This window comes from Lathamus discolor, chromosome 2, assembly GCF_037157495.1.
Source record: "Lathamus discolor isolate bLatDis1 chromosome 2, bLatDis1.hap1, whole genome shotgun sequence".
NCBI classification, from domain to species: domain Eukaryota; kingdom Metazoa; phylum Chordata; class Aves; order Psittaciformes; family Psittacidae; genus Lathamus; species Lathamus discolor.
In genome coordinates this window covers 159,712,228-159,726,762 of record NC_088885.1, presented here as the reverse complement: position 1 = coordinate 159,726,762, position 14,535 = coordinate 159,712,228, and the positions used below count along the sequence as shown (strand labels likewise).

The 14,535-nt window shown below is 48.1% G+C and overlaps 1 protein-coding gene across 3 annotated transcripts in view; it reads left to right on the top strand.

Moving 5' to 3' along the window:
* Positions 1-14,535, top strand: part of ZC3H3 (zinc finger CCCH-type containing 3) — a 165,152-nt gene that overhangs the window by 63,302 nt on the left and 87,315 nt on the right. For all 3 annotated transcript variants that reach the window (XM_065669073.1, XM_065669072.1, XM_065669071.1), the window contains exon 4: positions 5,604-5,754. In XM_065669073.1, coding sequence (XP_065525145.1) covers positions 5,604-5,754 — 151 coding nt within the window. The remainder of the gene's footprint in view (positions 1-5,603; positions 5,755-14,535) is intronic.

Sequence of the window (14,535 nt, the reverse complement as noted above, 5' to 3'; positions counted from 1 at the left end):
AAGTGGTGGATTCACCAGTGCAGGGCACCTTTAAGATCCAGCTGGACAGGGTGCTGGTCCATCTAGCCTAGGTCATGCTTTCCTAGAAAGGTTGGACCAGGTGATCCTTGAGGTCCCTTCCAACCTGATAGTCCCTGATTCTGTGGTTCTTGGCTTTGAGTATATGCACTCTGAAATCATAGAATCATAGAATAGTTAGGGTTGGAAAGGACCTCAAGATCATCCAGTTCCAACCCCCCTGCCATGGACATGGACACCTCACACTAAACCATCCCACACAAGGCTTCATCCAACCTGGCCTTGAACACTACCAGGGATGGAGCACTCACAGCCTCCCTGGGCAACCGATTCTAGGGTCTCACCACCCTAACAGGAAAGAATTTCCTCCTTAGATCCAATCTAAACTTCCCCTGTTTAAGTTTTAACCCGTTACCCCTTGTCCTGTCACTACAGTCCCTGACAAAGAGTCCCTCCCCAGCATCCCTATAGGCCCCCTTCAGGTACTGGAAGGCTGCTCTGAGGTCCCCACGCAGCCTTCTCTTCTCCAGGCTGAACAGCCCCAACTTCCTCAGCCTGTCTTCATACGGGAGGTGCTCCAGCCCCTGATCATCCTCGTGGCCTCCTCTGGACTTGTTCCAGCAGTTCCATGTCCTTTTTATGTTGAGGACACCAGAACTGCACACAATGCTCCAGGTGAGGTCTCACGAGAGCAGAGCAGAGGGGCAGGATCACCTCCTTCGCCCTGCTGGTCACGCTCCTTTTGATGCAGCCCAGGATACGGTTGGTTTCTGGGCTGCGAGCGCACACTGCAGCCGGCTCATGTTCATTTTCTCATCGACCAGCACCCCCAAGTCCTTCTCTGCAGGGCCGCTCTGAATCTCTTTGCCCAGTCTGTAGCTGTGCCTGGGATTGCTCCGACCCAGGTGTAGGACCTTGCTTATTCAGCTTCCCTTCTCCCAGCAGTAGGTGGGCAGGATTTACTCCACCACTACCGCACATTCCCTCATCCACCCGGAGCAGCAGCATCTTGCTTTTGCCTCATGGATTTGGACACGTGCCTGTTAGTGCTTGGGTGGTTGAGGATGCTGAGAGCTGCTGTAACAGCACAGTCACGCAGGCTCAGGGTGCAACGTTCCCCACTGCCTGTGTGCCAGGACTGGGACTGGTGGACCTGGTTTAGTTGAGAAACAGGCAAAATTAGTTAATGTCCACCTCCCCTCTGCTCATTTTTTGGCAGAAGGTGAGGATTATGAAGGTGCTGAGGCGCTGGCACAGGGTGCCCAGAGAAGCTGTGACTGCCCCATCCCTGGCAGTGCTCATGGCCAGGTTGGACACAGGGGCTTGGAGCAAGCTGCTCTAGTGGAAGGGGTCCCTGCCCATGGCAGGGGGTTGGAGCTGGATGAGCTTTAAGGTCCCTTCCAACACAAACTGTTCCATGATTCTATGTTTCTATGATTATGACTTAATGAGAGCTTATAGGGATGAAGGATTTGGAGTAAGTAGCAGCAGGTCAGTGTTCCCGCCCTCCATTTTTGGGGGGTAAATGCATGTTTTTACAAAAGGTTTTACTTTATTATGTTGAAACCTCCTTGCAAGTGCTCTTCATTCTCCACTTTCTGTTGGGGTTGGAGAAAAGCTCTCCCTTTTGGATGTTAAAACCTCATTCCTTTTGGGGAGACAGAACAGATATCATAGAATCCCAGACTGGTTTGGGTTGGAAGGGACCTTAAGATCATCTAGTTTCAACCCCCGTGCCATGGGCAGGATGCCTGCCATAGTATTCAAGGCCAGGCTAGATGGGACTTGGAGCAACTTGCTCTAGTGGACAGTGTCCCTGCCCATGGTAGGGTTTGGAACTGGATGAACTTCAAGGTCCTTTCCAACCCAAGCCATTCTGTGCCTCTGTGATACGGATCCACGTTGCATTCAACCCCTTTCCTAAGGGATGCATTCACTGGTGGACTCCCATCAGCTCGCAGCACCATGACAAGAGCTTTTGGCAGCAAATTACCCACCTCCAGCTCAGGATTAGAGTTTACCCCGTGATTTTTACCGCGATCCCATGGGATGCACAGCTCGGAACAAAGCACCGACCTCAGCAGCGCGCGTCCCATTGCGCCGGGAGCCTGGGCTGATAAATGCTGCTCATATCCCATTCCAAGATGATGCAAGCAGGGCGGGTGGGTTTTTTTTTTTTGGCTGTAGTTTGTCTTCCATTGCGGTAGTAAAGTTTTTAATTAGGAAAGCTAATGAGATCGATTAGTCATTAGACCTGACCTCTGGAGCTGTGCGAGGAGCCCGCGTGTGTGCGCCGGGCTGATAACGGGGGACGCTGGGGTATTGTTTGTAATAAAAGCCAAAAGTGTTTGATTTGAGTGAAATGTGCCACGGGGAATACATCATGTGGAGGAGAGGAAAAAAAAACCCACCCAAATTACAACCCTGGGAGGCTGTAATGAAGGGAATTAAACCAACATCCTGTCTAAATAACATGATTATCTACACAAAACCCCTCAGCTAGCAAGTAATAATAGCAACCGGAGCTCTTCGGAGAGGCTCTTTGAGGAGGTGGTTAATGCTGGAGCTGTGCATGCAGGCACTTTCAGAAGAGCAGCTTCGGCATGAATACACCATCCAATTACCTCCAGGGAATAGAGTTTACCAGGTGCCAGCCTGTTTGGGCAGGGAAGGGGGGTGAGGATGCCTCTAAAGCTCAACAATCTGGGACCTCTATTGCTTGCGCGAGCAGGAGACGGTGTCAAACAGGAGTTTGATGAGGTTCTGGGCTGATGAGTGGCAGGTAAAGCTGGTGTAAGGGCAACAAAATGATGTTCATAATGAATTCCATGAATTCCCAGCTTAATAATTCTGGAAGGTGGAGGGAAAGGGTCAACTTGTGCTGGTGCTGTATGGGGAGGAAGGGGGGTTGTGGCTTTCATCCCATCCTGGTGTGAAAGAGCTGCTTTGGGTACGTGGTTGATGCTGTATCATAGAATCATAGAATCACAGAATGGTTTGGGTTGGAAAGGACCTCAAGATCACCCAGTTCCAACCCCCCTGCCATGGACAGGGACACCTCTCACTAAACCATCCCACACAAGGATTCGTCCAACCTGGCCTTGAACACTGCCAGGGATGGAGCACTCACAACCTCCCTGGGCAACCCATTCCAGTGCCTCAGCACCCTCACAGGAAAGAATTTCCTCCTTAGATCCAATCTAAACTTCCCCTGTTTAAGTTTTAACCCGTTACCCCTTGTCCTGTCACTGCAGTCCCTGACGAAGAGACCCTCCCCCTCATCCCTATAGGCCCCCTTCGGGTACTGGAAGGCTGCTCTGAGGTCTCCACGCAGCCTTCTCTTCTCCAGGCTGAACAGCCCCAACTTCCTCAGCCTGTATCCATATGGGAGGTGCTCCAGTCCCCTGCTCATCCTCGTGGCCTCCTCTGGACTTGTTCCAGCAGTTCCATGTCCTTTTTATGTTGAGGACACCAGAACTGCACACAATGCTCCAGGGGAGGTCTCACAAGAGCAGAGCAGAGGGGCAGGATCACCTCCTTCGCCCTGCTGGTCACGCTGCTTTTGATGCAGCCCAGGATACGGTTGGCTTTCTGGGCTGCGAGCGCACACTGCAGCCGGCTCATGTTCATTTTCTCATCGACCAGCATGAGAGGCTGGATGCATCCATGCCTCCTGGCTTAAAAAAGGGTCTCATAGTCTCACAGTAGATGGGATTTCATCATGTGTGTGCAGCGTTGGGCCATGCAGGCGTTTGCATATCTGTCCTTCTGTTCCCATTTTGCAGTCCTAAACACAGTTCTCTGAAGCAAAATGCTCCAACTTTGCCAGGGCTTGAGAGTAATTGGAATGGGAATTAGAGCTTAAAACTTGCAAAGGGCTTTAGAAACCAACCCAATAGTGAAGTTGCTGCCCTGAAGAATTTAGTCTGATATAAAAAGTCCCAGGACAGGGAACCAGTGGTGAAAACCTGTTAACCCGTTTGCTTTCTGTCTTCTTTCCTCTCTTCTTTTCCCACTTCTAAAGCGATGGGTATCTGAGTCATAGAATGCTTTGGGTTGGAAGGGGCCTTAAAGCTTATCCAGTTCCAACCCCTGCCACGAGCAGTGACACTTTCCACTAGAGCAGGGTGTTCCAAGCCCCTGTGTCCAACCTGGCCTTGAGCACTGCCAGGGATGGGGCAGCCACAGCTTCTCTGGGCACCCTGTGCCAGCGCCTCAGCACCCTCACAGTAAAGAACTTCTTCCTTATCTCCAACCTGAACTTCCCCTGTTTCACTTTGAACCCATCACCCCTTGTCCTATTGCTCCAGCCTCTGATGAAGAGTCCCTCTCCAGCATCCTTGTAGCCCCCTTCAGACACTGGAAGCTGCTCTGAGGTCTCCACGCAGCTTCTCTTCTCCAGGCTGAACAGCCCCAATGTTCTCAGCCTGGCTCCATACAGGAGGTGCTCCAGCCCCTCCCTGCTCATCCTCGTGGCCTCCTCTGGACTTGCTCCAACAGCTCCATGTCCTTCTTATGCTGAGGACCCCAGAACTGCACCCAGTCCTGCAAGTGGGGTCTCACCAAAGTAGAGCAGAGGGGCAGGATCCCGTCCTTTGACCTGCTGGTCATGCTCCTTTTGATATTCCTGTTTTTCTAGTTCCAGCGTATATCCAGATTACCCCTTTACCTGGGAAACATCCTGATTTTCCTTTCTTTTACCAAGACAGACATGGGGATGGGTCCAACATTTCCAGGGGAAATAATGATTCTGCTTTTCCCCTCTCAACCTTCTAATAATTAGAGCATCCCCAAGAATAACAGCCGGCCCTTTAAATCAGTGATAAACCCAGAAGCCTTGGTCTCAGCACGGAGTGTCAGCTTTAATTATCTGGGCAGTTACAGTGTATGTTATAAAAGTCAGGCAATTAGATGCATTCCTTAAAGCTGCACAAAAAATTACTTGCCATCAAGTGGAGGAAAACCAGAATTAAACGTGTAAGTGTTAATGGCATGAAACATTCAGCAGAATAAACCAGTGTGGAACAGGAGGAGAAGGGGAATGATTCAGTCATAGAACCATAGACTGGTTTGTGTTGGAAGGGAAATTAATGCTCATACAGTTCCAACCCCTGCCAGCAGCAGGGACATCTTCCACTAGAGCAGCTTGCTCCAAGCCCCTGTATCCAGCCTGGCCTTGGACACTGCCAGGGATGGGGCAGGCACAATTTCCTTGGGCAGCCTGTTCCGGTATCTCACCATCCTCACAGTAAAGAACTTTGTCCTTGTATCCAACCTGAATCTCCCTGTTTAAGCTTGAACCCAATGCATAAATCCAGTTCCAGTGTTGGGGATCAAGGTGTTGGTGAATCCATGTTAGAGTTTCGCTGCTGGGTTGGTGAAGCCAACCCTATGTCCATCAGAGCCTTTCTGTCGTCATAAAACATGGTGGTCCCATGCTTGATGCACCCCAGGGGTCTTTTACCCTGTTTTTCCCCCTCTTTTTATGGTTCTTAGAGTTTGGTGTAGGACATACGTTGGTGAGTTCCCTTCGGTCCCCCACACACCTGAATTTCAAGCTCTTCTTTCCATTTGCTTTCTTGTAGGAGCCAACTTGCACTTCCTCAGGAGCCCCCCAGCCAACAAGGTGATAAAGACCCGCTACAGGATAGTGAAGAAGAATGTGGTGCCTGCAACCTCATCGCCTTTCAGCAGCCCCATTCCCAACTGGAAGATGAGGCGCCCCGTGACATCCAGGTAATTCTTCCGTCCCTTGGCTATTGTGTTACTACCACTGTGTGTTCATCACTTAATTTCTCTAGTTGTTTAGCTGAGTTTATTCACTCAGGGTGTAAAATCCCATTAGGAATCATGCTAGTCCATATTGGTGGCCAACAGTTTTACTACAGCCTGTGGCTTCCTACTTATTCCCTATGGGAATGAATTGTTTCCATGAAGCAATTAAATAAGCTGTAAGAATAAACTCAAAACAACTTTTAACATCAGACCTGAGCAAAGTTGCTGCTTCTTTAGGAGATAGACAGGCCAGACCTTCCCTCTGCTTTATAGTGTTATGTACGTTGGTGCTACAGAGGAGCTTATTGAAAGCATGTTGGAGGCCTCAAATCTGCACAGGAGGTAGGTGCAGGCACAGCTTGCTTCTTCCTGGGTTATGTGGATGGATGGAACATCAGCCTGGCTCTGGAGCAAATAACTTGGCATGCCATTACCCGTCTGATGAAGGTTGTCACCAAAGGAAGATGCAATACCCTAGAGTCTGAGCCTAAATCAGTCATGCTGGCATCTGTGTTTCAGCTGTAGGCGAGCTGCAGCCACATTTGCTGGTGGAGATGTTACCAGGGGACATCTCTGATGTCAAGACAAAGCTTGGAAGTTGTGTGTGAAAGCAGAAAGATCATTATGGTGATGGATGCTCTAAAAAAGGTGCTATTAGAACTGGTGGTTTTGGTTATAACGCAGAAGACTCTGGCTAGCCTTAGAGTGAGAATGACTTCTCCTCCCAAGATGCTTCTTTGCCACTGTCACAGGCAACATTTTGGGCAAACAGAGCCTGCTCTGCTCCATTATGGATTTCTTGTTATCCATCCCAGTGCAGCAAACCTAAGGAGCTGGGGGATGCCGTGGGTTGTCCCCTGTTGTTGGCTGCCAGGGGTGGGGCAGTCGCAGCTCCTCTGGGTGCACTGTGTCATACTGTGACATGGCAGTGCCCAAAACTGTTGCCCATTGATATATGAGCCTGACCTGCAAAACTCTTTCAGGCATCAGTGGTAAGGGAGGGAGAGAGGCTCCTCATTGCCACCTCAAGTTTGATCTGCTGCAGATGCAAGTGTTTAATCCAGTGCTGTAATAGATGCCTACCTTGGTTATCCAGAGAGGTGGTAGATGCCTTATCCTTGGAAACATTCAAGGTCAGGCTGGACGAGGCTTGGAGCAAGCTGCTCTAGTGGAAGGTGTCCCTGCCTGTGGCAGGGGTTGGAGCTGGATGAGCTTTAAGGTCCCTTCCAACCCAAACCAGTCTTTACTTTCTGTGAAGTTCAGCCTTAGTAGAATGCAACTCGTGTTCCAACTGTTTGGCTCAGGTTTGTAGCTTGTTACTCCAGATCTGGATAGTTGACGGATGGAGGATCTGCAGTGAGAGATGAGGAGGGCAGGAGCTTCAGGTAGGATTAGAGCAGGAGTCTCAAGCTGCCTGAGTCATGGCTCTTGCTCAGCTGAGTAGTGATTCTGCAGAGAAACAACCTGTTCATGCCACCAGGATTGGCTGCAAGCTCTCACTTGTAGAGTCACTTTATCCGTATTAATCTCTGACTTCACTACATCATGTAGTTTGGATCTTCCAGCTGCTTCCAGACAAAACTTGATCAAATGCCATCAGCAATTAAAGCAATTATGTTTTAAAGAAGCAATAAATCACTTACTCAGCCTCCTATTACCTTTGTGGTGTGTGATCCATCATCTGCTCTGGCTGGAGGAAGCACATGGCAAATGCTTCTCCTGTAGGGTTTTCTCCATCATTCATAGCATCCTCTTGGAGCTGTAACAAGCAAGGAGCCAGGAGCTGCTTTCTTGCTGCTTTGCTTTGTTTTGGTCTAATCAAGGGGGGGCTTTGGTGGTGGTGGGACACACTGTGCATTGCTGCAGCACTGGATTAGACACTGGGTGTTCATCATACTGAATGGTCAGCTATTGATTCTAACATCCTTTTCACCTTAAGCCAGAAGTGCGATGCTCAAAAGCTGGTGGTGCTGCAGCCAAGTGCTGGTCCCAGTGTGGTTTCTAACTGTTGCTAAGGGGAAGTTCCTGCTATGAAATCCAGGTTTGGGGAAGTCCAAAGGCGATGTGCAAGGGTTTTTACATAGCACTGGTCTTTTCAGATTGAATACACTGCCACAAGAAATGTTAGGCAGGAGCCGTGTCCAACTCATGCAGTGTTCAAAGCCAGGTTAAACAGAGCCTTGGGTGACATGGTCTAGTGTGAGGTGTCCCTGCCCATGGCAGTAGGTTGGAACTGGATGACCTTAAGGTCCTTTCCAACCCAAACCACTCCATGATTCTGTGACATGAGTGACAGGGAGAGTTGCTGCAGGTCCAGAGGTACCTGGTGCTGATCCTTTGGGTGATGAGTTGTGTCCTCCCCTTCCTGCTGCCTTGCGTGCAACTTGCCCCTGCTGCTGACTTGACTCCAAGGCGAGAGATGGGAGTATATTTGAAATTAATTTTAGCACACTTTTGGTAATATTTTTGTTTTAAATAGATTTATAAGCAACTCGGGGGCCATTGCTCCAAATTTATGAAGATCATTTTCCCTCTCTTGATAAGGTGAAATTTACACCTGCTATTTCCATATTAATTCCCATTGCTAAGTGGATCTAATTCTCTTCCGTTCTTCTATCTGGCGAGTGTGGCCTTTCCTAATGCAATTTCCCCCTCAGTAAATCACTGTGATCGGGAGTCATGATCGAGTTAAATTAACTTCAATTAATTTACTTAATAAGAGCTCCGGATCATTGTGAATGAGGTGAAGATTTATGGATTCTCCTTTTCACTCCTCCCCCTTATCTCCCTCTGCTTCACAGGAGCACGGCTCAGGAGGGCTCTCATTTGCTTGCCTTAAATCCCATTTGCTCCTATTGACATTGGGGGGGGTGGGGGGGAGGCGGTGTCCTCTCCTCACACAGCCTCTTGCCACCAGGAGAGGGCTGAGTGAGTTGCCAGGGAGGAATTGTGATGGATCAATGTTAAGTGATGGTGGTGATGCTGCTCCTGCTTCCTGCCTCTTTCCATGTGTCACGGTTCTGGTGTCCTCAACATAAGGACATGGAGCTGTTGAAGCAGGTCCAGAGGAGGCCATGAGGATGATCAAGGGCTGGAGCACCTCCTGTATGGAGCCAGGCTGAGAACATCAGGGCTGTTCAGCCTGGAGAAGAGAAGCTGCATGGAGACCTCAGAGCAGCTTCCAGTGTCTGAAGGGGGCTCCAAGGATGCTGGAGAGGGGCTCTTCATCAGGGACTGGAGTGATAGGACAAGGGGTGATGGGTTCAAACTGAAACAGGGGAAGTTCAGGTTGGAGATAAGGAAGAAGTTCTTCCCTGTGAGAGTGGTGAACACTGGAACAGGCTGCCCAAGGAAGCTGTAGGTGTTCTATCCCTGGCCTTGTTCAAGGCCAGGTTGGACACAGGGGCTTGGAGCAAGCTGCTCCAGTGGAAGGTGTCCCTGCCCGTGGCAGGGGTTGGAACTGGATGATCTCCAGGTCCTTTCTAATCCAAACCACTCTGTCATTCTGCGATTCGCAGGGTGTCAGCAGATGCAGCCACCAGGATATTCAGGTATCATAGACCTTGCCCAGAGGCTGTAGAAGCCTTCTGGAGTTGAGGGTGCTGTAAAGTTGTGGAAACTGCTGGAAAAGTAGATAGGGTGTCTGCCATCGTGGTTGGGATCCTCTACCCCAACACACCTTGACTGATGGAGCAGATGAAGATAAGGGCAGGAGGATGCTCCCTGTCATCGCAGATACTCCCCTGTGCAAAGCTATGTGCTCCACCAAAGGGACAGTCCAGTTGCAGGCGGAGCAAAGCAAAAGGAACAACCCCAAAAGCCACCGAGCATCCATCCCGAGGCAGCAGTGGGAAATGTCCATGCCCCCCGTATGGTGAATGCCATGTCTGGGGTGGGCTCAGCCAGGAACTGTGCCAAGAGCATTGGCTGGGAGAAGGAAGGTGCACCAATACCTGCAGGAGATCCCAAGTCACCCTCTCATGGAGAGGCAGAGCCACTTTAAGACCCATTTTTGGGAGCAGAAAGCCAACACGGAGCTGATGTCGTGTTTATAGACCCCCGACGGGCGACTCAAACACTGACCCACTTTGAAGAGTTTTCTTCTAAACGACAGAGGCGTGTGTTTAAAAGTAACCTGTCTGTAAATACCAGCCTGGTGCTGATAGAGAAGCTCTGATGTTTCTTTCAGAAAGCTTCGCAGCACCTCTTGAGGGACAGTCCTACCCCTCCAGCACTATTAATAAGTAAAGAAGAAGATAATCTAACATTTGTCAGAGAAATGCCTGCTCAGTAGAACAGACTCATCAGCAGAGGATGCACTTGTGTGCTTTAGTGTTGTTTTCTTCCTTTCTTTCTCTTCCTTGGCCTGGAGCATCTTGAATGGAGTAAGACGGAAACGAGTCTTCTGGGCTTGGCTTTGGTCCTTGTCACCCTGTCCCCCTGCAATGCCTTTAGGGTTTGGTGTTGAAAGGAGCAGGGGAAGGGGAACCCCGGCCATTGGGTGTTGAAAGGAGCAGGGGAAGGGGAGCCCCGGCCATTGAGCCTTGATTGAGCCCCAGCCATGATTTGGTGACTATGGGATGGCGATCCCAGGAATTACTGCTATGATGAGAGGGATGTGGGGATGGCAGCAAATGTCCTAAAAGCCTAATTCCCTTAAACAAGACCCGATGACCATTAGAAAGACAATGCTGAAGCATCTCATGTGAGAAGCACCTCGATAAGCCACCACCGCCACATGGTGTTCAGTTTTCAGGATAGTTTGAGAGCAGAATTTACTTAGAATGTGGGAGTGAGTCCAGAGGAGGCCACGGAGCTGCTGCGAGGGCTGGAGCAGCTCTGCTCTGAAGCCAGGCTGAGAGAGCTGGGCTGGGGCAGCCTGGAGAAGAGAAGGCTCCTGAAGGGGAGACCTGAGAGCAGCTCCAGTGCCTGAAGGGGCTGCAGGAAACCTGGAGAGGGGCTTGGGACAAGGGATGTAGGGACAGGCCAAGGGGAATGGCTTTAACCTGCCCGAGGGGAGACTGAGCTGAGCTCTTAGGCAGAAGCTCTTCCCTGTGAGGGTGCTGAGGTGCTGGCACAGGGTGCCCAGAGATGCTGTGGCTGCCCCATCCCTGGCAGTGCTCAAGGCCAGGTTGGACACAGAGGCTTGGAGCACCCTGCTCCAGTGGAAGGGGTCCCTGCCTGTGGCAGGAGTTGGAACTGGATGAGCTTTAAGGTCCCTTCAACCCAAACAATTCCATGATGCTGTGAAATACGAGCATTTGTAAGAGGCATCTCCCCAGCTGTCATTCTGCAGTTTTCCATTCAAAGGATTCACACCTCTTCTCCAACAGCATGCGGAGTTGGTGGCTGTGGAAACCAGATTAGTCCATGAGCTATTAGTTTGGTCTGGAGAGGACTTGTGTTTGAATTCCTGATACAGCTGTGAAAATACCAAATCCATCAGTGACATGCATGGGATGGAGACCAGAAGGGGCTTTGGTTTAGCAATGAGTGGTGGAATTAGATGGAAGTAGGTTGGCAAAATAGTTTTCAGAGGCACCTCAGCCCATAGTGTGCTGGATCCTTCTCTCTCCATCCCTAACTCAAGGGATGAGGAAGGCTTGAAGGTGAAGAAGCCAAAGGCACATGGATGCTTCTTATCATTTCTCTGTGTTGCTGAGCAGACATTGCTCTCATCTATTTACTCAGTGTACCCCCAGAAGTCGTCAAGCAGTTCTGGATAGCAAAGATGCTGCCTTCAAGGTGAAGCAGTTCTGGAGATGCTTGTGCAGTTCTCCAACAGGAAAGTGTGTTAAATCACAGCACATTCCTGATCCAGGGGGGTCAGTGGCTTGGGATTGAGAGCCGAGAGTGCAGTTTGGGGATGTAATGCACGATGGATGGAGCAAATCCATATTTCTCCAGTGCTGGGGCATCATCTTGGAAGTTGCGGAGAAAGAAGACACAGAAAACTGTTAACGTCGGCTTCTCCCACTGATAACTGCTGAGTGCTCTCTTGGGGAAGCTTTAATCGACGTTGCCGTATATTGTGAGCAAACAGGGATGAGTTTTAAAGACCTCACCAAACGTGGTCTTTTTCTCCTCTTCCATTTATTTTCCCTACTGGTCGCTTTAGCAGGGATAAGGGATCCAGAGGGTGGGATCTTAACCTCCCGCTGACCAGTTTGGAGCACAAACCGGAATGGTTCTGTGATTGAGATGCTGCTCTTCAAGCTTGGGGAGAGCCTGCAAGGACCAGGCTGCAAGCTCCTATATTTAGGGGGTCTCAAGCACAACTTTACAAGCTATTTACAATGCTCCCATGGGATTTTCACTCCTCTTCTAACCCAGCTCCTCCTGGATCTCCCTTCACGTAGGTGAAGCAGCATCATAACCCCACGGGCAGATGTTGGACCACTGGGAGTTAACTTTCTGTTATCAAGATGCTAAAGCATCCTCTGCCTCCCTGCCTTTTGAGGCATTAATCTGAAATGTGACTAATGCCCTTAAAGTTCCTGTCAATTTTTTTTCCTCCCAAATTCATTTGACATGAAAGTGAGAAGTAAACAGAAAGCCTGTGTTTAAGCAGATAACTTGGAAAGCCTTTTCCATCACATTTAAAAACGGCCGTGTCATGGATTCTGCGAATTGGCGCCTTCTCTTTGGTTTGATTTTATTTTGTCTCTCTCTCTCTCTCTCTGGTAAATTTCCTTTTCATAATCTCGACGTGGGTTTACGAGGTTTAAAGCTCCGAAATATTTTGTTGAAGGGATGTTAAACCATTCTCCAAAATGACATCTCATTAAAGGGGAATTCATCCGCCGGGATGGGAGACATTTACAGGCAGGAGGAAACGGCGGCTCCCGTTTGAAAAGACATCTTTTCTTTTCTCCCCTATAGGAAGTACTTTTAATCTCTTTAATGAGGCTGGATGGAGATACACGAGCCCCTATTGTTTCCGAGGAGCCCTGACATCTGGCCCTCAATAATCCACTTGCTGGTCGGGGCAGGTTTAGAGGCTTTACAAAACAATGGCGGCTCTTTGGGGCAAAGCTCGGGATTAATGCTTGAGATGCTCAGCGCTCCCCCCGTGCTCACACACACACACACGCACGCACTGTGGCACTCGGGCTTCTCCTCTCTGCTTTGCTTTCTGCCTCTCCTTTTCTGTTTATTCTTTTCCTCCTCTTTCTGTTTTCTTCTTCCTCTTTCCTTTTTTCCCTTTTCCTTTTTTCCTGTTTCTTCCCATTTTCTTTTTTCTGGCTTTTATCTTTTTCCTGATCTTCCCCCATTCCTTTCCTTTCATTTCCCCTTTTTTCTCTTTTTCCTTTATTCATTGTCCCCTTTACCATTTTCCCCTTTCTTCCTTTTTAATTTTCCATTTTCTTATTTCTTTCTTTTTCTTTCTCTTTTTCTGTTTTTTTTTCTTTTTTCTTTTTCTTTTTTTTTCTGTTTCTTTTTGTTTCTTTTTTCTTTTTCTTTCTCTTTCTTTTTCTGTTTTTCTTCCTTTTTCTTTTTCCTTTTTTTCTCTTTTTTTTTCTTTTTCTTAATTTTATTTATTTCTGCTTCCCCCTCTATTTTCCTCTTTCTTTTTTCCTTTTTCCTCTTTTCCTTTTTCTTTTTTCCTGTTTCTTCCCTTTTCCTTTTCTCCTTTTTCTTGCTTTTATCTTTTGCCTGATCTTTTCCTCCTTTCTTTTCTTTTCATTTTCCTTTCTTTTTTACCCTTTTTTCATTTTCTCGTTTCCTTTCTTCTTTCTTCCTTTTTAATTTTCCCTTTTCTTTTTTCCTTATTTTTATTTTTATTCTCATTTTTATTCTTTCTTTTTCTTAATGTTATTTCTCCTTCTCCCTCATTCTCTTTTCTTCTTTCTCTTTCCTTTTTTCCTTTTCCTGTTTCTTCCATTTTTCTTTTTTTCCCTATTTCTTCATTTTTTCTTCTTCTTTTATCTTTTTCCTGATATTTTTGTCCTTTATCCTTTTCTCATTTTTTCTTTTTTTACCTGTTTATCCCTTTTTCTCTTTTTACCTTTTCCCTTTTTCAATTTTCCATTTTCCCTCTTCACTTTTTCCCTTTCCCCTTTCTTTTTATCTTTTTTCCTTCCCCCCTTTTTACTTTTCCATTTTCCTTTTTCTTTGCCTTTTTTTCATTGTATTCTTCTCCCTTTTTCCCTTTTCCCTATTTCCCTTTTAACCCTTTTCTCCTTTTCTTTTTTCCTTTTTTTCTCTTTGCCCCTTCCCCTCCTTTTCCCTCTTTCACCCCCTTTTTCCCTTTTCCTCCCCTTTTTCCCCATTCCCCCCTTTTCTGTTCCCCCCTTTTCTATTTTCTCCCTTTTCTCCCTTTTCCCTCCTTTTTTCCCCTTCTCCCTTTCTCACTTCCCCCACTTTTTTTCCCTTTCCCTGTTTCCTTCCTCTTTTCCCCTTTTCCCCCCCTTTTCTCATTTTCCGCCTTTTTCCCTTTTCCCCATTTTCCCCTTTTCTCCCTTTTCCCTCTTTTCCCCTTTCCCATCTTTTCCCCCTTCTCCTCTTCCTTCTTTTCCCACTTTTCCGCCACTTTCCCCCATCTTTTTCTTTCTTCATTTTTCCCTTTCTCCCTTTTCCCTTTTTACCGCTTTTTCCCTTTTTCCTTTTTTATCCTTTTTCCCCCTCTTTTTATTTTTTTCTCCTATTTCTCTCTTCCCCCTTCTCTTCCCCCACCCCCTATTTTGGGGAGTGAGTTTGGTTTTGGTTTTTGGTGTTTTTTTCCTTTTTCCCTCTTTTCCC